At 41.6% G+C, this 23,577-nt stretch overlaps 1 protein-coding gene across 1 annotated transcript in view; it reads left to right on the forward strand.

Moving 5' to 3' along the window:
• LOC149275403 (copine-9-like) overlaps nucleotides 1–23,577 on the forward strand; it is a 66,254-nt gene that overhangs the window by 41,966 nt on the left and 711 nt on the right. Inside the window, exons 8-20 of the mRNA XM_089504795.1 lie at nucleotides 10,828–10,891; nucleotides 11,486–11,589; nucleotides 11,907–12,011; nucleotides 12,841–12,882; nucleotides 12,960–13,035; nucleotides 14,582–14,635; nucleotides 15,125–15,186; nucleotides 16,431–16,477; nucleotides 17,766–17,947; nucleotides 18,051–18,178; nucleotides 18,477–18,579; nucleotides 19,669–19,726; nucleotides 23,480–23,553. Coding sequence (XP_089360921.1) covers nucleotides 10,828–10,891; nucleotides 11,486–11,589; nucleotides 11,907–12,011; nucleotides 12,841–12,882; nucleotides 12,960–13,035; nucleotides 14,582–14,635; nucleotides 15,125–15,186; nucleotides 16,431–16,477; nucleotides 17,766–17,947; nucleotides 18,051–18,178; nucleotides 18,477–18,579; nucleotides 19,669–19,726; nucleotides 23,480–23,553 — 1,099 coding nt within the window. The remainder of the gene's footprint in view (nucleotides 1–10,827; nucleotides 10,892–11,485; nucleotides 11,590–11,906; nucleotides 12,012–12,840; nucleotides 12,883–12,959; nucleotides 13,036–14,581; nucleotides 14,636–15,124; nucleotides 15,187–16,430; nucleotides 16,478–17,765; nucleotides 17,948–18,050; nucleotides 18,179–18,476; nucleotides 18,580–19,668; nucleotides 19,727–23,479; nucleotides 23,554–23,577) is intronic.

Raw genomic sequence — 23,577 nt, forward strand, 5'->3', positions numbered from 1 at the left:
AGAATGTTCTTCAGCAAAGTCTCCAACATGAGATGACAGTAGCCGTACATGCGCAGGTCTAAATCCTGTTTGTAAGAACAGTTGCTAATATTCACTCACTTCCAGCTGCAACGCTGCGTTCTATGACTAAAGACCATGAAGGTGCTTTTTTGGGGTATTAGGTTGGCATTTCCACGGTCCGGCTTTGAATATCGGCAGACTTTATAACAATCCAAACGTTCTCTGCTTCTTGGCAACAAAGAATTCCCTTCCCTCTAATAATCCGCTGGATGCAAAACTAATTTCATCTCCAACCGCAAACAGGAAACTAAAAATAGCCAAAAGAGGGTTATGCCGCGAGAGACTTCGGGAGACGACTGTGCGAAAGCAATACTCCAACTGTGTGCCATGACTATAATCCCCATCATCCGGGGGCAGTGGATGATGGGTGCTGCAGTCCCACTGAGGCATCATAGATTATTTCAAAGAATTTGAATAATTTTAGGTTAAAGAATTTCGGTACCGGGACAGCTGCCCCTCTTGCCTTATTGAAGTTATCTCCTTGATGTCCGTCAGGTTCATTAACTAAAGACATAATCTATATAATATATAATTACTAAAATATTCATTTTCATATATAACCTCATTGTACAGCTCTATGGAACATGCAGGTGCTATATAAATAAGCAAATAGACTAAATCCTATGGCAGCTCGGTTTTAAATTGAAAAAAAGGGTTCATGTGTGCTTTTCATGGGCCATACTCCCATAACAGTGGTTAATTTTCTGCACTTACCGGTCGGATGAATCGTTCCTGTAACAGCTGCTTCCCAAACATTCTTTCTGCTCTAGTTGTCAATCTCCTTCTTAACCAGAATCATCTTACATTATTAAAACAAAAAAAATATCCAGCCAGGTGTATACTCATCTCTTGGAATTGGTTACTTCACTGCAATAGTTACCAGGGAATCATCTAAATGTATCGGATTAGCATTACCCATCACTCAAGGGATGAAGGAAATCCATAAGGTGTTGGAAAGAAGGATGAGAAGGTATACATTAAGGGTGAAAATAGTTTTATTGATAAGACGGGCTGCTCCATTATCTACACGTCTAGATTTAATCAGCTCTTGTATTCACAAAATGTTTCACCTGGCTTAATTGCCCGTAGAGTGTGGATCCTGCTCACATGGTGGGTGAAAGCTCCCGGAGCCTTATGCTAGACATGTATATTGCTTTCTTACCGTCCTCTGCTTGGTTATGTTGGTCTGTAGGGGAATGAGTAAATGCACAGGAACATAAGATTATATTCCATTTGTTGTTAAGTGGATTTGCATTCAAACAGGAATGAGAACAACTCAACGGAGAACAGACAGCAACTTATTAGCCTGCCCTATGGTTCTCGGTTAAGTGGTCCTCATACATACCAAGTCATTTTGGACAACGCTCTGCTTAAAACTTTGTGGGAACAGTTTGGGGAAGACCCATTTCTATTCCAGCATCACTGCCCCCCAACGCACAAAGCAAGATCCATAAAAACATGGTCAGTTGAGTTTGGGGGGGAAGAACTTGACCGGCCGCACAGAACCCTGACCTCAACCCCATCGAACAGCTTTGGGATGACCTGGAATGGAGATTGCAAGCCGGGCATCTCGTCCAACATCAGTCACTGACCTCACAAACGCTCTACTGGATGAACGGGCAACAATTCCCACAGAAACTCCCCAAAAACATGTGGAAAGCCTTTCAAGAACAGTGGAAGCCGTTATATCTGCAAAGGGAGGACCAACTTCATATTAACGTCTATGTATTTAGAATAGAACGTCATCAAAGTCACTATTGGTGTAATGGACAGGTGTCCCAATACAACACAACCACTACTAAACTCACCTTTGTTCATAATTCATTCTATCTTGAGCCAAGTTGTTTGCATTCTGAAGATTAAGTGTCTCCCAGTAGAAGTAGAAGAGTCTTTACAGCAGGAGAAACTGGCCTAATGGGTCTGATCTGCTGGCAAATGTTATGTTTCTATGTTTAATAGATACTTCTAATTGCACTGGGATGATTGTCCACTTTTGGATCCAGAATCAAATGTGTTAAATTGGTTTTCGTGCTACTGTATCCCTGTCCTGCATCCGTGAGATATCTTCTGCCACGTTCCTAAGGGGTATCTCATCAGAGGCTGTCGCAAATTGTCAAAATACTGTGTTTACTTCCAGTGAAAGATTTCACAAGCCTAAGGTTAAAAAAATCCCTGCTAAAATATTGATATGTTGCCTTTAGCAGTACAGTCACAACTGTCTAACTTCAGCTGGAGAGGAGAGAAAGGTGAAGTAGAGGAGACAATTCGGGAGAATGTAAACTAACTCAGAACTATCATTAAAACGGCGGACAAGAAGTCGTTCACCCTTGGAGAAATTAATTATGATTTTATTGATGGAATTGTGATATAATAGGATATATTCTGTAGAAGACCTTTTCTTTACCAGCTCCTACAATGAGCTTGAGTAAAAACAAGCCCTTTTTGTCAATATAGGGGATTCTCGGTTATATTTAAACCCAAGCAGGTTTATTACAATATAATATTAACATCAGCATTGATTGGGATTGAGTCAGTTTTAGAAGAATGTTCTCCTTCTTCTTCTTCTTCTTCTTCTTCTTCTTCTTCTTCTTCTACTCTTTGGATGAGCAATTATGTTCTATCAGAACCGAAAAAAGTAAAGTCTAAACAAAGTCAAAGTGGTAAAAAATTGCTCTTTTTTTTGTGACACAGATAAAACTAACACATTTAAAATGCATCCATATTCTAAAAAGTGTGATGCATGCTACAGAAAGGTCATCCATGGAGATCTTAGAGAGAGGACAGTCACGGCCAACAGATTCAGTCTGGCGGAGACACAAGAAGATAACGCCGAACACATAAATGAATACAAAATACAAGCAAGTGCGCTGAACCATGATGCAGACCCTCAGAGGACATTCACGAATATGACATCCGGACGGTGCCGGAGTCTCTCAGGAGGTAGCGGAGCAAGAAGAAGAGGGAAAGGCCAACGCTGATGTTCTAACAAGTAAAGTTCTGTCTCCTGGGAGAGGTCAGTCCAGGCAAAAGAACACCAAGACATCATTTACTACTGAACCGAAGGTGTCTATTCTAATTTATTCCACCCCCCTATTGCCTGGTTCTGTACGATGAATTAATAATGAGTGATTATTGCACCTTTACGAAGGCTTTGATTGGCTGGCGAACTTTATTGACCAATTAATATGCACACTACTGTTCAAAGGTTTGGGGTCACTGAGCTGTTTTCATGGAAAGCAAGGACATTTCTGGCCTTTTAAACCTAAAGTTGGATCAGCGAACACAACGTGCCGTTGGAGCACAGGAGTGATGGGAGTGATAAAAGGCCATTGGAAAACAGGAGTGATGGGAGTGATAAAGGGCCATTGGAACACAGGAGTGATGGGAGTGATAAAGGGCCATTGGAACACAGGAGTGATGGGAGTGATAAAGGGCCTCTGTATGCCTATGAACAGATTCCATTAAAAATCAGCTAAAATAGTGATTTACAACATTAACCCATTCTGTGCTGGATTTCTGATCCATTTCATGTTATTTTAGTGCACAAAATGTGCTCTTCTTTCAAAAACAAGGGCATTTCTAAGCGACCCCAAACATTTGAACAGTAGTGTACATGGCTGAGTTGGTGTCTACATACATTAGTAAAATTATTTTGATCAATCACTGTGTTAAATCTGGACTTTATCATTAATCACCGAACATGGAATAATTGAATTTGTTGGCAGACATTTAATTTGGCTCATCACATCTGCAGATTTTTCTCTCTGCTGGAAGATCTCAAACTTTATGGTCCTTGGTCTCGTCTTAGATTCAAGATATCCGTACGCCTATGTAATGTAGACTTGTGTTCCATCACTTTATTAATCTCTACCACTTATGCTAAAAGGCTGTTCCGCGTATCTACCATCTTCTCAATGAAGAAATGACATCTAAGCATCTCGCAACCATTGTTAGAGGTGTGGCTTAGGCTTTTTAAGTGACTTTTTGACCCAATATTAGCTTTTCATGTAGGTAATGGTTCCCGAAGAGGGACTGCCTCTCATAAACAGGGACACTTGGGTGGTATGTAGCTATCATCTATACCTTTTCTGTAGCCAGGAATAAAACCGAAAAACACGGTGCGTTCATTTCAAATGGTAGGTTGGCATTTGTTGAATGTTCTCTCTCCAACAGCGATATGGCACTAATAGATTCATCAACTGCATCCTCTCAGACAAACGGCATGGAAATCACAGATTAGCAATTATGTATTTTGCTGTTTGCGGCTCTCCATAGAAATGATGAAGACAGAGAGGAAGGGTGCAGGGCTTGGAATAGGATATACAAGAGGCCGTTGATGTCTTTTCTGCCATGCTTTATATATAACATGCATGCTCCAGGGCTCTATAGGATGGAATGGTGTCCTGCAATAAGCAGTGTAGAATAGGAAGGAGTCTGAATTATTTCAGATATGGAAGAACTCTTTCCCCAGGGTAATTCCGCCAGCACGTTCCAGGGATAATTACCGGAGAGCTGAGGTTCTCGGATTCTCACAATGATTGGGCTGGAATTCATGATCGACCTTCGTTGTCTGATTAAGGTGACCGAATGCATAAACTGTGTGTGTTTCAACAGGTGTGAGGTGTTCTTTTATGATGCCAATAAAAGACAAATTTGAACGTCTATACCGAGAATCAGGACAGCCATCAGAAATCTTGGGGGCCTCCTGGCCTGTCCCACCACCATGTCTTCCCACCATCTTGTCTTCCCACCACCTTGTCTTCCCACCACCATGTCTTCCCACCACCATGTCTTCCCACCAGCATGTCTTCCCACCAGCATGTCCCAGTGTACAGATAGAGGTCACTTGGCCCCAGTCCCTGGAAAGGAGCCATCTGAGCTCCAATGTCCACAAAGGCCCATTGCCGAGTGGCAGGAGGCGAAGGATCAGTCCTGCATAGTAGGATCCCAAAAGCCAATGAGTTGTGTTGAGTACTGGTTGTACCCCTGATTTCGGCCTTGCCCACAATCCCTTGCAGCCATAGATGTACCATATGACAATTCCGACCCATTCAAAAACAGCATACCTCCCAACCTTTACCTCGTCGAATCAGAGCGCTGGGGGGCGGGTCTTCGGAAGGTATTGTGTCACTCAAACTGGCAACGTTACTGTGCATGTGCACAATTCTACGCAGCGTTCTGTCCCAGAATACCAGCGGTGTCCCAGAATGCCGTTCTCGTAGATCTCGGTGGGACAGCGAGATAGAGTGGCAGAATCAGGACTGTCCCACTCAAAGCGGGACAGTTGGGAGGCATGAAACAGTAATGGTGTTTGTAAACTTTCCTACGAAAAAAAAATCAGCACTTTTGTGAAACTTCAGGGGAGAAAAATATTTGATCCAAAACTAGGTTGGTGGGGAGAAAAAATAACAGGATGCCTTTCCTTTGAGTTCTGATACCTTCTCTGCTGTTTTAAGGATCCCACCGAGCATCTGGACACGTATTTGCAGCTGTTTGTTAGAATTTAATTTGGTGCCTTCTGGGGAACTAACTAAAGGAGCGTCTGTTCCTCCTAGAAGCAGACAGTTTGCTGGGTCCCACCAGACATCATCTGTTATCTTTCTTTATTTATTTTCTTAGCTTAAATATTTTTTATTTTTTTTGCTTCTTTAGAATCCACCGGAGATCACTTACTAAAAAACCTGCCTGAAAAAAAATCTTTAATATACGCAGAGAAAAAAATGTCATAGTACAGCGCTACGGAATAGGATGGCGCTATATAAAAAAAATAATAAATAATAATGGTATGATGTCATTTGTGTTTTTACATTTGAATGTTGAAACTATTCACTTTTATGTAGAATATAATCCGCATTTCTACTAATATATTATATTCTTCCTTTGCTAATAGAAGCATGTTATCTTCCATATGAAAAAAAAACTATTAAAAAATTTTAAAAAATCCCCAGGAAATGTAAAAAATAAATAAAGAATTCATATTTTTAATTCAACATTTGGACACATTTTCTAACCAAATGTTTATAATTAATTGTTGCAAAGGTAGCACAGGTCAAAATTAGATGGTAATTTATTTTATTATTATTTTATTATTTATTTAATCGATATTATTATTATTATCTTTTTATTTATATTGTGCCAACAATTCCCGTAGCTCTTCTTACAGTCCCTACATTCAAAGGGTCTTACAAAAACTATAACTGACAGACTAAGACGAGCCGATACATTGGCTAAAGAGTGCCCGGCTTACAAGCTTACAATCTAGATGTCTTATAAATATAAACCCTGGATAATTTGCTTTGGGAATTGTTGGGATTTGACCTGTCAGGGTGAAGAGAAATGTATTTTCTGCAATTTTCAGACAATTTGTCGTCTCCGGAGGAGGAACAGGAAACTGCTCCTTTTATTACTCACGTGCCTATAAAAGGTTAAGGCCAGGTCTGTTTTTTTTTTAGAAAATTGCCAGAACAAAAATGCCGTGAAACAGATGAAAAGGTACGATGTGTTTCCGTCAGAAAGTAGACCTTCAGGAAGCTTGTGGAACGTTGAGGGTTTGGAGGAAGACGTTAATAACGTTCAGCAGGGTTCTCGTTCAATTGTGGCTTTTCTATGTCTTTAGGGGTGTTTGGCAAAAATATTTAGGGGTCCATACAGGGGAGGGCTGGCAGCCTAAGGCCTGGGGGGCAAGTCAAGTGAAGTGGCTCCGCCCCCTCGCCCTCACCTTTCACCCCTCATGCTGCTCCCATCACTATGCGGCCATCAGACTGCTGGAAAACTTATCTAAACGGCCGCTGGGTGCTGATGCCGCCGGCCGGAGCTACTTTAATCCTTTTTTTTATTTATTTAATATGCCGGATCGGCTTGCCAAATTAAAAATAAATAAATAAAGTATTAAAGTAGCGCCGGCCGGCAGCATCAGCACCCAGCGGCCGTTTAGATTCGATTTCCAACAATCTGATGGCCGCATAGTGATGGGAGCAGCGTGAGGGGTGAAAGGTGAGTGCGAGGGGGCGGAGCTTTCACCCCTCACGCTGCTCCCATCACTTGGCGGCCATCGCATAAGGCCGCTGGGTGCTGGTGCCGCCGGCCGGCGCTGCTTTAATACTATTTTTTTTTTCCATTTAATAGCCGATCCGCCTTGCCATATTAAATTTAAAAAAAAAGTATTAAAGTAGCGCCGGCCGGCGGCACCAGCACCCAGCGGCCGTTTAGATTAGATTTCGGGCGGCCTGGGGGGCAATTGCCCCCCTGCCCCCCGGCCCAGCCCGCCCCTGGGTCCATATCTTACACAAAAGAACGGGAACCCACAAGTTCTCAGAATCTTCCTATAGAGTGCAGGCGGCTATCACCTAAGTCAAGGCATCGATGAGGGTGCGAGAAGACGATCTGTAGCAGAATCCTGGTCACGTTTTGTTAAATTTTTAAGTCTGTGCTGGATTTTTAGTAATTTTAATAATTAATTAATATATAGACAAACTTTGGATTCTTTGCTGGAGTGTGCGGGTGAAGAGCCAGACTATAAAGGACCTATACAGTCATCTTAAGTATAATTGTATGCAAAATGGCGCTGGAATAGAATGGCCACCCTTGTCCTTTTGGGGTCACCCATCTGCTAGTATGAGTTATTCTTATACTATAATACAATAACCTGGAACATTAATGGCAGGCCCTGGCATTTAATAACCCTGACCAGGTTCTCCTCCAGGTCTAGAAAAGCGGTGGGCTGGCACTTTAAGGTCAGCAGCCACCAGATGACGTAGGCGCGGGAAACGGCATATGCTATGTTTTTATGCTCATGTAACATAGGGCATATCTAGCCGTTGCTTTAACGTGCCAGGGCGAGAGCCGGGGCAACCGATCTGCCCATATCCGGGCACCTGATCTGCCGCTGGGGCAGTGTGCCAGGCGGCCAGTCCACGCGTGTCCCCCTTTTATTATATCATTAATGAAATAAAAAACCAAGCCTGCTTTGCTTAGAGGGATCCGTGTTCCTGGATGAAGTTTAGGTTCTCTTCACGCTGGGAGGAACGTTACGCGAGAGGCAGATCATTTTAACCTTCGTACAAAGTCATGGGGGAGCTTGGAATGGAGAGAAGCAAAAAAACACAGAACTTCAAGCCCGGACCGATGGAAATTTTTTCTTTGGTAAGAGTACAAAGGATCTCAGCGGAGCGCCATTGTTACTCGCCCTGCGTGCTGTCTGCTTGGCTCAGGCTTATCGCACGTTCTGCCGTTACTGAAAGCTTCTATCATATTATGGGATTGCCATTAAATTACACCGCGGTATCACAAGTCGGCGAGCAGAGCGCTACTTCAGGCTTTTTTAGGGTAAAAGTTTTTTAAACTCATAAGAAAATGATTCTATAAAAGCCTCCTATTAATGGGAGGTTATGATGTCGTTATTTTAACGCAAAGTGCCAATTTTGCACCGAATATAAGCCAGTGACCTATCTGGTAATAACTACAGCAGGGTTGGGCTGCCCGAGGAGGCAGTGGGGCAATAGAGCTGTGCCTCAGTTACGGTGAGGGGTGGAGGGTCCAGGGGGCCACTTTTTCTTACATGCCCCCAAGGTCTCAGCCCTCCCCTGCACTAACCCCGGCTTCAAAGGGCCAATTTGTACACTAATCATACTCGGAAGCCCACTTGAGACCCAGGATTCTCCGTGCCCTACAGGGGCTGCAGACTATCGCCCTTTAAGCACGTTCTGTCAGCTAGCAAAACCAAGAAAAAAGCTACCGGTCGGGACTAGAAGCATAATTTCTCAAAGTATCTGAAAATGCCATTTTTTATATGTGACAATCCCGACCAAGACTTAAAGTATCTAAAGGACATTTGTTGACACTACAAGGGTGGGCATTCTGTCCCCTTAGTCCCGATCCATATTCTTCTCTGATACCCCGATATCTATTTTCCAAACAGAATGAAAGCACTTTATAAAAGTTGCAGTTACTTTTTTTTTTTTTTAGAAATATCAGCTGTTTACATAAAAATATATTTAAAAAAAAGCTATTTTCCAGCTCTTCGACAAGTTACAGTTGTGTTTTATTTTTACATTCCTGCAAGACAGATTTCCCTCTAAATAGCTTTTTTTGTCTGTGTTGTTTTGTCTATTTCTGTTTTCCTTTTACGATTTGCTCATTAGCCAATTGTGCCTCTCGAAATGCCAGTTTATCTTTATTTCTGTCTCCTCCGCTAATGATCTGTCAAACCATGTTTTTTTTGTGAATATGGTTCGTAGCCACTTGTTTGCACAGAATAAAAATGCATTTTAACTCCAGATTTAGCTGGTGCTAGCGAATACCTCCTGATTTTTGTCACGGATACAAACCCTGGATGTATGGAGACCTATCCCGTTGGCAACCATATTTACGCTTTACCTATTACTGCCCTGGAATCAGTCATGGACACCAACATCTGTGTAGGGACCCTTTAAATGTCCAGGAATCCCATTCCCACTTTCACCGGCGTGTGACTTATTGGGGCAACCATGCCTCTTATGTGTCCCTTTTTAAGAGAAATAGTCCATCTTTGGGGACTGACGCCCCTCTATCTTCCCCTGATGCCCCTCTTTTGTCCCCTGATGCCCCTCTTTTCTAGGAGCTTGGAATGTTTGCTGGGTACGAGGGTATCGCAGGGTTCTACAGCCCTAAAAGCCCCGATAATGTGTATAGAAACAGCAGAAAATGTTCATAAATTAAATTGTGTAAATAAAATAAATTTTTCATTTAAATGCTTTGTTTGGATGCATAGATAGATATTGATACATCATACAAATGTCCTAACCAGATGCCTTAAAATAAAGATGTCCCTCTTTGGCCATTTAAAATATCATCAGGACCATTCAATGCAATTTGAGTACTTTTAAAACTTTGCATCAAAATTATAAACAACCCCCCACACTGTTGCCCCCCCCTCCCGGAAAAGTTACCTATTCTGCGACCTTGATTTATCCGTATAGAACAGCAGAGAGTACATCAAATCATTTCAATTAATAATATTCTTAATAATATAATATCAATAAAACAATCACACGAATCCTTTTCAATTCATCAATATAATAAATAAAATTGCCCTTTAATATTAAATAAAATATCTCAAAGCAATTATATGGATTGAACAAAAATGATCAGCGCTATGATGATGATGATGATGACAGTTCTCCTTTAAGTCTTTTATAATATGAGCCAAATGTTGCATTCTGGACAATGGTTCTCAGCTTAATCTAGCGATACATTGTAACTGAGCGGTAGAAGCTACGGATTATTGAAGTGGATGATGGGTTTGTAGTTGAACACCCCGGGAAAAGTCAGTTATCCCCCCCCCCCATAGTGATTCCAGCCAAAAGGTCGCAAATGAAGATTTATTTAGGTACAACCCGGGGAGATCTATTTACTCATTTCTGGAAAGTGCAGGGAATGGAAAATTGATGGAGAGAAACATACGAGACGGATAGTGATGGCGAACTTGCGGGAAGAATGAGTTGCGTTGCTCTCCGTGGTGGGGTCCGTCCTCTGTGGGTTTGTTGAGATTGCAATGTGTTTTCTCGGCTCCGTTTGTCACTTACCTTTAACAAGCTTTAAAGGGGCTGCAGTGAACCTTAGAAGAGATGCTCAGACAGACAGTAATTGCATGTCTTTTGAACCACAATGTCCTTAGACCTCAATCTGTCATCCTCTGTGGGTCTTTATAAAGAACTGAGATCGGCTGTCTCTGTTGATAAATGGTCATGCCTTCTTTCTTCCTTTTTTTTTCTATTTTTCGGCACTCAGGGGGATTCCTGGAAAGAAATGTGGGACCATAATCTTATCAGCTGAAGAGCTCAGCAATTGTCGGGTTAGTAATACAATGGAATAGTAATTCAATAGGGAAGACATATTTAATAATGTCCCTTCAAAAAAGGCAGCCAATGAATACACCAACAAAACACCGGATAAAGAGGCCGAGATCTGGTGGTTCTGCACCAACTGTGTCCCATATCCTGGGGGTCTAATGGGAAAGTAGAGAAGTGTCTTGATCTCTGCTTGTTTGGTGGATTTCCTAAAGCGATGATCAACTACTCCAAGAAAATGTTCCAGATCCTTCTCTGGACCAAGAAGATCAAAAAAGAATCAACTCTCATTGCTCCCTTTAACTAACAAACCTGGGAATGTATCCCCCCAAACCACTTGATCTTCCTTCCTAACACATAGAAACATAACATCTACCAGCAGATCGACCCCATTCCACCCTGGTCTAGTCTGCCGGTTTTTCCCGCTGTAAAGACCCAAACCTTAATCAGTCGTTGGTCTCGTCTAAGATTAAAAATAGCAGTTGACCAGATATTATCGTAATATATTTTGGGGTAAAAATATATTAAAATCGCTAAAGAGTTTTCGGAATGTGGATACAATGTAACGTAAAGCAGAAATCCCGTGTATCGTCCTACAGGACATCGTCACTATGCAGCTTTGCGCCAACAAGCTGGACAAGAAAGATTTTTTCGGAAAATCGGATCCTTTCCTTGTGTTTTACCGCAGCAACGAGGATGGCACGTAAGTCAAAGCGAGGAATATAACGGAAGAATTTCAATTGTGTGAATTTCCAAGAGGCGATGCGTTTGTCTCCAGCTGTCGGCGGACTATAAGAGTGTTAATCTGTTTGATACGTCCTTAGCTGCACTTTCACTTCATTATCAGCCTTTATCTTGCAAATCCTCCGATTTATCACACTTCTCAGTGTCCTACATTCCCCGCCCCGTCTATTAATCTTGTCCCGATTCTAATGTCTGGACTTAGACCCATTTTTATGGTAATGTTCTGGTTTATGCGTATTATTAACCATAGTTTTTTTTTTCCATGTCTTTTACCAGATTCACCATTTGCCATAAAACAGAAGTTATAAAAAACACATTGAACCCGGTGTGGCAGCCTTTCACTATTCCCGTGCGAGCCTTGTGCAATGGGGATTATGACAGGTGCGGAATATTGTGGATTTATTTTACAATTGTGAATGATGAATATAGCATTGAGAGCCTTCCGTATCGTATGTGCTTTGCTAGTAAGATTATTAATGGTCGACATGGTCTGATTTGAACCCCAGAAGAGCTCTAGTGCCTTCCCTTTCTCAAAAAAACCCTAGTAGCGTATGGTGGATATCAGATAAGTAGGCTAAGGGCCGAAGGGACCCTGATCTAGGCTGGGTCTACCATTTTGTTTCAATCTATTGCCTCCATTGGCCTCCTTAAAGCAATGTTCGCTGTTCACAATGGGCGCATTTATGCCTTCTGTACTAACGGCCATATGCACCGCAACCCTCTGTGTCCTTACATAGAAATATAGACTCTGCCACAGATTGGCCCCATTCGGCCCCCGTCTAGTCAGCCCGTTTGTCCTGCTATAAAGACTCAAACCTTAATCAGTCGTTGGTCTCGTTGGATTCAGGAGCCATATGCCTATCCCATGGACGTTTAAATTCTATCGTTGTATTGGTGTCAAAGTGAAAACTAAAATTGGCTGTAAAATCGTGTCCTTCACCTTCATTCCCAAAGCAAGGAGGGGGCATGTGTTTAAGCTCAGAATTCAAGATCACCACTGAACACAAATGGTAAAACGTGGTGGCAAGGGTCTTCCGGAGCGTACTTAACCGCAGAGCTCCAAAGCTGGTGCTGCTAATCACCTGGTTGAGGAATCTAGCATTATAGAGTGACTTTCAGACATTCTGTTGACAGAAAAACCTTAGGGACACCCATAATATGTATTTGTGGCTAATGATTGAGGGTACAAAATTGTCATTTTGCTTCACAGAACGGTGAAGGTGGACGTTTATGACTGGGACAGGGGAGGGAGGTATGTATATATTTTTTATTATTTACTCCAGATATGTTAACACAGATGTGAGCTGACACAATTTGTGTTTTTTTCAGCCATGATTTCATTGGGGAGTTCACCACAAGCTACAGAGAATTATCCCGAGGACAGAGCCAGTTCAGCGTGTACGAGGTGAGAGCCCTTTCATTTCATTCTTTTTTAACACTGGTTACATTGTGGTTGATAAAGGCTCAGAGCTGTAAAATTCTTTATCATTAATCCATATAAATTGAAGATGAGCATACATTGTGTCCCTTTTTCCTCTCTTGGTGTCCCTGTTTTCTAGGAGCTCAGAATGTTTGCTGGGTATGAGGGTATCGCAGGGTTCTACAGCCCTAAAAGCCCAAATAATACATCTAGAAAAAAACTGAAAAGTGGTTTATTAATTCAATTCTATAAATAAAACACCTAAACAATTTTAAATATTCTGTAGATGCCATTACACTATGATGTTTTTTTTAAAGTTTCTAAAATTTCAGAGAATGATTTTCAGCTAGCAGGGGGAACCATTTGTTATGCACACCCTTTATTTCCTGTTGTGTCTACACAGGAAGTGCTCTTAAGAGCAAGTGCAAGTGAAAACTGCTTCCTCCTTATCAACTGAAAATTACAAAATGTAATCATTTTAAGATAGTGACATTGTAAGACATTCTCTCATATAGTTATATGATTTATGTGTAGAGTTTGTTTAAGTGAGGGAGAGTACAATGTATGTCACATTAAGTGTGACATTAAATACACAGATACTCAGGAAAGTGCTGTCTGAATGTTAATTTCCATCGAAGGCAGAGATGACCAGATTAATCGACTCCGTGTATCTCATTATTTTAGTTAGAACAGAAGCCTGGGCAGTGAAGCTAAACTTGTTATCCCAGTCTCCACCGTAACTGCATCCCAGGTCCCCGAGCTTCTTGGATAGAAAAGCCAAAGTCTGTTGTTTAAAACCCACAATAATTTAACCAGACGGAGCATCCCTGTTACCTAAAAACACAAAAAAATATTCAAACATGATTACAATTTATGACATTGTTTCTTTAAAGCTTTTATCTGTCAACACAATGTATCTCTAAAGAGTAACAAATCAATCAATTGAACATTTTCACGATCATTGTTACAAGTAACTGTTTTAAAGGCTACTAATAGCCACATCACCCAAAATAATGGCACATATACTAGCAAGAAAGATGTTGCCGAATAGGGATGGCACTCGTCTGATGTAGCCAAAATCCATGGTGCTGTCCAACCTGCTTCCCTGATCAGGCAACATGTTTTGATCTATACATTTGCTAGCAACTTGAATAACACAATCAGTAGAGAAAAAAATATTAATACAACTTTCACCTATGTGTTTGGGGGTCACGTTACTCATCTTTGAGTGTGTTTTTGGTGCACCAGGGACAATAATGGATTGGCTTTGAGAATTCTGTCTCGTGTGATTCTGGCTGATCCAGGACCGTAAGAGTTAAACATTAAATGTTAGATGGGCCACCATCACTTGGTGGTTCTGTTCTACATGTGTCATTTTAATTGTGACTGCCGGTGCAGAGGTCTAATGGGTAGGGTTCCTCCTAGCGAGTGATAAATGTGTTGGGATCCGCACTAATGAAGATGAATGCTCTTGCAATGTCAGCGAGCAGAAGAAGCATCCTTGATCTGTCGTTCCTCTCTCTCTCTTTAGGTGTTAAATCCGAAAAAGAAGTGCAAAAAGAAGAAATACATCAACTCGGGAACCGTGAGTCCTCTTCCAAGGGCCTGTCGAATCAGTTTAACAAATGGAGCCCCAGGAAGGACATTGCTATGTAGCTACAAATATGTGGATTATGATTTTTTCCCCCGTGACACATGGCATACTGGGTGACCATGCTTCTTTTCCAGCAGTCACTTTTCTCTTTCCGCAGTTTGGAGTGACAGTGCCAGAGTCCTTGAATAATTCGTATGCCAATAGTTTGACCCGACCCACATTTTAAGGGTCTATTCAAGGGGCACAGGGGTCATAATGTGTACTGGGGCCCCGGGCCCCTTTGGACCTTTGTATCTGACAAACAGTTGGACGTTCTCCAGAATGTTATTTGAAAGATCAATACTGAGCCAATGAGTGTCAAAAGACCATTATTAGTAATTCCTCCCCATGGACTGTCCTAGGCATTATTTCATTGACTGATTGCTTTATTAATTACAAATTTTAATTCTTCTTTTTTTAATATATATATTTTTTTTATAGGTAACGCTTTTGTCCTTCAAAGCGGAATCTGAATATACGTTTGTGGATTATATAAAAGGAGGGTAAGACTTTTTCTCTTTATCACCAAAGCACAGAATTCAATAAAAAAAAAAAACCCTATCTGTTTTAATTATCCAGTCGTTGATGACTTTATTTAGCAAGCATGGGACACTATCTTTCTTTTCATTTCGCCAAATATAAACCCAATTCAGTGTTCATTGGGTATGTGATACAACACAGCTCCGACACTCAAAGGGTTAAAGAAGATCTATCATGTAAATACATTTAATTACAGTTAGCATAGCATTTAACTGAGTGATGTCTTCTATATCATCGCTCCCAATTAGCATAAAAATATATGTTAATCAGATATATTCTGGAAATGGAGTCCTCTGTATGGCTGGATTGGAAATCATCGCTCTCTCCCTCGAATACGTTTTGATTTACAGAAACACCAAAGGTTAGTCTTAATTAGTCCTAGACGTATGATCTTAAAAAATATGGAGCCCTTAAACGTCATTAGGGAATGTTGCCTTCCTGAAAGATATATTTGATATAACAAGTAGTGTCATTAGAGGAATACCATATCGGCACAGGGAAGGGGTAGGAGATCCAGAATGATGGCATACCTCCTAGCTGTCTAGTTTATCTCTGAACAGTCAGGATTTGTGGGCAATATCCCAGGTAGCTGCCCCATTGTCCAGCCTTTGCAGACAGTGGGCAGCAGGGGCCGGTTGGGTAGACACTGGTGAGTTGGCTTGTGTCCCCTGCCCAGCCCAAGGAGGCTTGGCCTCCATTGTATTGCCCACATGGCTACCTGGTAATGCTAGCGTTGCAAGGTGGCTATTCAACAAAGGTGTGCAAGAGAGGTGGGCAAGTAGCCATTTATGGGGCCACATCCCAACACAGAGTGGATCAGCATGGTATAGTAGGAGAGGAAGCTTTAGCTTCCCTGTTGTGCCCCCAAAAGGGCACCAGACGCTCAGTGGTCAAGGGGGATGAGCCCAAGCAGAGGACCCCAACATTATTTAGAATGGTGGGACCCTCGCTACATAGTTGCTGTGTTCCATGGAGCATGTGTAGCGTTCATAACTCTCCTTTAACACTTCATGGAGTAAGGATTTACAGCCAGCACGTTGTCCATCAACAAGCCCTTCTTCCCATTGGTAGCAGGCGAAATCCGTATGGTTCTTACAGGCAGGGAATTATCTCCACATCTCATCACATCGACGCGTGTGAGCCAAACGCAGGATCGCTAATTTACTTTCTCTCCTTCTTTTTTTTCCCCTTTCTTTCCATTCCTCAGAACGCAATTAAACTTCACAGTAGCCATTGATTTCACGGCATCGAACGGTGAGTCTCAGGCGCTATTTCTCTCCCTTCCAGCAACTTTTCCCCGTCGTTCCAATTAATTGTGCAACTCTTAGAGACCCGAGACGCTGTAGAGACAGAGGGGGCACGTGGGCCGGTTGCTATGATAACAACATGGGGTTATCTACGTGAGGACGGGGCTCGGTATCTGCCATTGCAGATGGTGTCACTTCAGCTCCCCGGTTAATGAGCCAGCTTTATTGACTCATGGTCCACGCCGGCGGAGCCGAAGCCCGATCTATTTCTAGAAACAGCAGAAACTACCTGATCCGAAAGATGCATTTAAATGTTCATCTTGCCGGACGCCTAGAAACTGGTTGCTATTTTTGTCCTCTCTGGTAAATCTCATCTCGGTTGCGATAAATAACTGTATTTCTTCTCCACCGCCGACTGTTTTCCTGCCCAACGGCAAGAAGTGCGCTGCTTCCTGGCAGTTATTGGGTTAAGATTTTATCTCTTTAGAATTGTATTATTTTGTGTTCTCGTCTCGCTGAATGTGCTACATTGTAATAAGATGCCGAGTGCCTTATCCACTTGAGCTATACAGGGCACCTAAAAGTCTTTCGGGATCCATAGGGGAAATATTTAGGGGAAGCGTCTCCAGACCTGGGGGTCAATTTAAATATAAGTCAATTTAACGTCTTCTACTTATTAATTCCCTGATTCTCCAAGGCAGTCTGGCAGTAGAATGCGTTTATTTACATACGCATGTAAGGGTGTCCACATTAATGTATGTAAAGTATGCTTTAGGAGTTCATCATCCATGGTTATGTCGCTTTCATTGACCCAGGGTTTCTCGTAAAATAGCCAATCTAGAATGGTTCTTTCAATGGAAGAGCAGAGATCTCACCCTTGGGTTAATGAGACGACAAGAGGACTCTGTCCCTTGTCATCTCTGTGTCATTCTCTGAAAGTGTCCAGGAGTCCCTGTGATTCTTAGAGTAGTGCTGGGCTTTAATTACCAACACAATTCCCAGGTGACCACACATCAAGTAGATACCCCTTTAACCTTTCGAAATAGCTGCTATGTATTACGTTTTACTCGACCGGGTTTTCAAGGCGCTAGTTTCCCCTGATCTTTCTATATAATGTTTCTTAAATCAGTCCTTCAAGACGCCATGCAGTCCTGCTTTTTTCCGATGTCTCCACTGGAGTACCATTGAGAGATCTCTAAATCCAGGAGCATCAGTGGACCCAGGCGGTGTCATAGTTTACCGAAAAGTGTGTTCCAAATTCATCCAAATCTCTGGTCGTTTTTTTGTCTCATTAGGTAACCCTTCACAACCCACCTCGTTGCATTACATGAACCCTTACCAGCTAAACGCATACGGCATGGCGTTAAAAGCTGTTGGTGAGATTATTCAAGACTACGACAGCGACAAACTCTTTCCGGCTTATGGCTTTGGGGCCAAGATGCCACCAGACGGCAAAATTTCCCACGAATTTCCACTGGTTTGTAAATGTTGACATAGTTCCTAGGGGGTATTGTGGGGAGTATTCGGGGTGCTAGAGGTTACGTGTACATGACGGAATATATATATTTTATTTTTTTTAGAATGGGGATGTTGAGAACCCCAACTGTGTAGGGATCCAAGGAGTTTTGGAGGCTTATTTTAAAAGCCTGCGGACGGTCCAGCTGTATGGACCAACCAACTTTGCATCGGTCATCAACCAAGTTGCCCGGTAAGTTGCCTGGTTAAATGGGACACCATTTAAGCAAATTCACTACTCACTTGAGTTTAGAGCTATACCTGGATATTGCCACTGGGCATGATGGCCATGGATTCTAATCATCTTCTACCTCCTTGTAGCAGATCGGTTCTCAAAAGCATGGGAAGCCTACTCAATATTGTAAATAAGTACTGGCCATAGGACAAACCCTTTGTATCTTTGTAACATTCCTTAGAATGTATCACCTAACATGAAATGCGAAACCTTGAAGGCAGGTCGTGAGAATTCTGTGTTCTTTGCCATTCCATAGGGCGGCCGGTCAGGTTATCGATGGATCTCAGTATTATGTTCTGCTGATTATCACCGATGGAGTCATCTCTGATATGGCACAAACCAAAGAGGCCATTGTAAACGTAAGTCAGGATAACGAGCCCTTATTGTTTAGTTACCCTTGGCAGAGTTATTTTCCCCCTTACTCCGATACTCCAAGAGTATGATGGGTTTGGATCCCAAATCAGGATGTTCCACAGACCCAATAACATATAGGACACATTGTTTTGCGGAGGGCTTTTATGTCTTAAAAAAAGAATTCTGGTTATTGCTATTTTAACAACAGTTTCTAAAGCGGTCTTGTCGCCATAGCAACCAGTGGAATGTTTCTGCTGATTGGACCAGACTATTGGCTGCTATGGTGACCTCTTTTTCAAATGTTGTACCAGAATCCATAAACAATCCACATAATATTAAAATGTCATAGCAGCGTATATATATATATATATATATATATAAATTCTACATATACAGGAAAGATTTAAATCAAGAGTTGTCATGGTGATGCATATCATGGAAAATCTGTGCTATGTATATATATATATATATATATATATATACACCATGTTTTCCTTTCTTACTTTTTGTCTTTCGCTGGATTAAGAGGATAAATAATCTCTACTTTAACCAGAAAAATGCGTGGCATCTATTTCAAGCTCTTGTCCTTTTGTGGCCTGGCGAGACCTCACCCCATCTCCACCGCCACCTGAGGATGTTCTACTGCCCTCCGACATCTCGGAGTTAAAGTGGCAGAAAGCCACACTACCTGCAACACAAAAAAAACCCAAATTATATTAAATTATACAACCAGCGCAAGTTCCTCCTACTGGGCGAGGAAATGAAGGAAGCGTTTCTGATCTCCGATGAGAATCTGGTTTAATAAAGAGTTGACTTTGATTCCAATTAAAAGGAGGAAGGTTGATAATAATCCTTTGGGGAGAGACAACAGTTGTGTATTTCCAATTTAGCGCGATTAGAATTGTCTATAAAGATGATTTTATTTTTGTAGACAGCTCTACACTTCTTAAAATGCTTTATAATTGGTCCGTAAATTTCCTCTTTCATTTCAAATTTGGTCAATGTGGCGTCCCCACTTTTTTTGTAGATGGCGTCACACAGCTAGAACCCAAGCTTACACGACACATAAAGCTAATGTATGTGGTTTCTTGCAGGCTTCTTCTCTACCGTTGTCCATCATTATAGTAGGCGTTGGGCCAGCAGAATTTGACGGTAAGTAGCTCATTATTAGAAGCTTATAAAATGGTATCTTTAGAACGTTTAACCAACAAAAATCCCACCGAGTGTCCGGCCTACCCCTCCATCTGTATCCTCTGACAAATGAGTTGTCAGCTCCAGCGGCTGGTGTTGTGGATCACCGAAGCGAAAAAGGTGTCCTCCTTGGAAACACCACTGATGGGTGGTCTGAAGGACGGCAGGACCAAGCAGCATAAGCATGAAGGTCGGGGCTCGGTGTGCGGAATCAGGGCAAACACAAGAGAATGGCCGGATGGTCCAAACGTCAGGAGCAGGAGGCTTCGGGTTCTTCAACATTAAATAGGTTTGAGGTTTTATAGGAGAGATTGGCAGACTACATGGGGCCGAATGGGGCCGATCTGCCCGGCAAAGTCTAATTTACCATGATTAACCTATTGAGTGCTGCTTGTGTTGGAGGAAATATAATGAGTAGGTGTAGGGTGTAGTGAATACAGAGAGACACTGTGGATGTTCCGAGGTTGTTAGTCCCCAAAGACATCTGCGGTTTTCTAACATTTCATACAATTCAAGTCATTTCACATCAAAACGAGACTTACGTTCACAACTTTAACATCAAAATCGGGGGGGGAGTCAGCGTTAACCTCGTCTGTCACCACCGCTAAGGCACCTCTCGCTAAATCTGTCACCGCAGCTCCAACCTCGCAGGCGTCGCGTTCCCGGCAGCAAGAGCAGGGCGTAGGGACAGAAAAGGGAGAAAGGACGCTAGAAACTGTTCTGTGGAACTGCTGAAAAATGTATTCAGAGCAACAACGTAATACTGTGTAGAATGCTAAGGTATGCTATCTGAAGAAGAGACCTCTGAGATCCCAAGTGTTAATGTGACTCTACATCTATATGTTGGCCCAATAAAAGATATAACTCTATCTCCCCTTGGATCAGCACCACTATACTTTCTGTATTAGTATGCTAAACAAATAAACCTTTGCAAAACTGCCTTTTCAGTTTCTATAGCAACAACCTATCAGTGCCACTGTTTGCGTCACATGATAATTAAGAGTTCCAGGCAAAAATAGGAATGAGACAAAATTGTACGTGATTAAAGTATTCTTTCTGGGAAAGGTTTGAACAAAATGCGTTTAAGCTACAAAAGTTTTAAATGCACTAAAATATTCTACATTGGGCGAAATGATTCAAGTTTAACAATAAATATTGATTAATAATCATTTAAATAATGCAGGAGTAAATATTTGCACCAAGGACAGAAAGGTCGTTCCCCCAACGCGTTTCATGGTACAATGCAGACTCCTAGGCATCACGGGTCAGATGCTTAGCAGTGATTTATATAGCGGGGAGGAAAAGGGGTTCGTTTATCAGACGCAGCAATTAATCTTAATTAGTCAAGATAACACCCATATCACATGTAATATATAATTATCAGCCAATGGGGAGGCGACAGTGACTTTTTTTCCTCTAACCAACATTTATTTAATCGAGTAATTATCATTATGTTTCCCTGACTCGTATTGTAATTAATAGTCTGGTATCTTGGCGTACAAAAGGACTCGGTTTGGTAAATTACTAAATAAATTGCCCCTAATCCAGTGGAGGCAACGTTTAAAAAGTACTTCTGAAGCAAAGTTATTTTAAGCTCTATGGCAACCAGTAAAGAAGTCCAATCAACATGAACATTCCAATTGTTACTATGGTTACATTGTTACCCAGGTTGGCAACCAATACCCGTTGACCCAAAATAAAACAAAAAAAACGAGACATTTGTCTATTATATACCAAAGGCTAAAAATGTTATTTTTTTTTTTAACCCCGAATGTCTGTATTTTGCTAGAAAGGCATCCAACCTTGTTTTGGAAGAATCTACCGTTCCACATCTTAACTGCCCCGACCGTAACGTTATCCGTAAGGTTTTATGAATCCAATGATCCCGAGACCGAGGTTGTTGTATGGACATGGAATATATTTGTGTGGTGAAAGGACCATTTTCAAAACCAGAATCACTTTTTTTAGACACGACCACCATATTTGTGAACTGGTAGAGTTTGCCCTCGACTTATTTTTACTCCAATTTCAGGATCGAGCAGCCCAGAGCTGTCTCTGTCATTTTCTATTCCAATTTAATGGCATCTGAGCATCTTATTTTCTCCTTATGGGTATATCACAGCTGAAGTCCGTGCTTGAATACAGGTGCGGATTCAGAATTCAGAACCATTGGTTTGTCACCATAATGGAGCCACCACAATAGAATCTTGTTTATGGACTGCTAACAGGGTAATATGTAAAGGGTCCGTGGGTCACCCCATTTAGAAGTTCCCAGGACTCTTAAGTTCCGCCATGTTCTTTGGTCATGGTCTTAATGGACTTTGTTATCACAATGTACACTCCTTGGGTCAACATTCCCATCGTTATGTGCCGTCTCAACGGACATGGTTCCCATTAAGTGAATGCAGATGCCTCCATTGTTTTGGGGACCTGCCAGAAGGCTCTTTAGATTAGGAGGCTCTCCTGCCAAGTAGTGGTGGATACTTTGGCATCATAACTGAGGATTCTTCCAAAATATTTCAACCGAGCCATCATATGGCATTGGCCGTCGATAAACGATACAAAAAAAAAACCTGCCTAAAATCAAACAATTGAGTTGACACCTACGTGCAGCCCCAAATATAATTGGCGCTATATTTAGTTCTCATTTCGATAATGGTTTCATCACAAAACCTGGCATGGGCTGAGCTTGCCGTCAGCCAGCATCTGTCATATAATATGTCATTTTAACAATTTACTTTTTTTACTCTTAAAAAATGTTTGGTTCTTTTTTTTATTGGAGTCAAGCTTATTTTTTTTGGATATTATGTAATATTGTAAAAAATATTGTAAAAAAAAAAAAGTGACATTTTCTAACAAACATTGTAAAAATACAAGTTAAAATTTTGTTAACTTGTATCTTTTTCTATTGAAGAAAAAAAAAACCTTTTGATATTTTCTTTACAAAATCTCATGTTGACGCATTTAATATTTAATTCCTTATAATAAAGTAGACATTCGTCCGGATCGTCACTTTTTAAAATGGGGGCGTGGTTAAACATTAGCCCCACCCATTGTTTGTCTCCACCCATGCCTTGCTCCTCCCATCCTGCTCATACCAGGTCTATAAATACTTGAATTTTTAAGGGCATGGGGTCACCTGTAACGTTCTTGCTACCTTTGAGGACTCCGGATCTGTCAACCTTAAACATAATGCGATGTTCCGTAGCGTTCTGAGGACTTAATAACCGCAGGTCCTCCTTCTTACACACACTTTGGGGACTTAACCTATTTTTTTTTTTTTTACTTTCCTTTCATTCCTGCGAGATAATTAAAAGCGAACGTGGAAAAGATATTAGACGGTGATGGGAAGTATGTTCTGCTGGGAGAACTGACTCACCTCCTATCCTCAATGTTTCTTTTACCCCGAGGAGGGAATGAGTCTTCATTAATATCAAATCCCGCTGTATTTCATATTTTTTTTTAACTCTATAATGCTTAATTACAAGGAAAGTTGGGGGTTGGAACAGTCATTAATTGCTGTAATTGGCCAATATTCCGGATTAGACTTCTCCGGCTTCTTTGATGTGTAAAGGGGCCCCCCCAACGCATTTCTGGGTTGTAAGACCACCTTCTCACGGGCTCATTATAATGATACACATCGAGCGGAGTTTTTATTTTAAGTCGTTGTGATCTTCTATTGGACTAACTATATTTTCTTCTCGGCATTCGCAGCAATGGAAGAATTAGACGGAGATGAAGTGCGGGTCTCATCGCGAGGCCGTTACGCTGAAAGAGACATTGTGCAGGTAACAGAGAGCAGATCCATGTTT

Source organism: Sceloporus occidentalis, unplaced genomic scaffold (genome assembly GCF_023333645.1).
Source record: "Sceloporus occidentalis isolate IW3139 unplaced genomic scaffold, rSceOcc1.0.p SCAF_291, whole genome shotgun sequence".
Classification (NCBI taxonomy): Eukaryota; Metazoa; Chordata; class Lepidosauria; order Squamata; family Phrynosomatidae; genus Sceloporus; species Sceloporus occidentalis.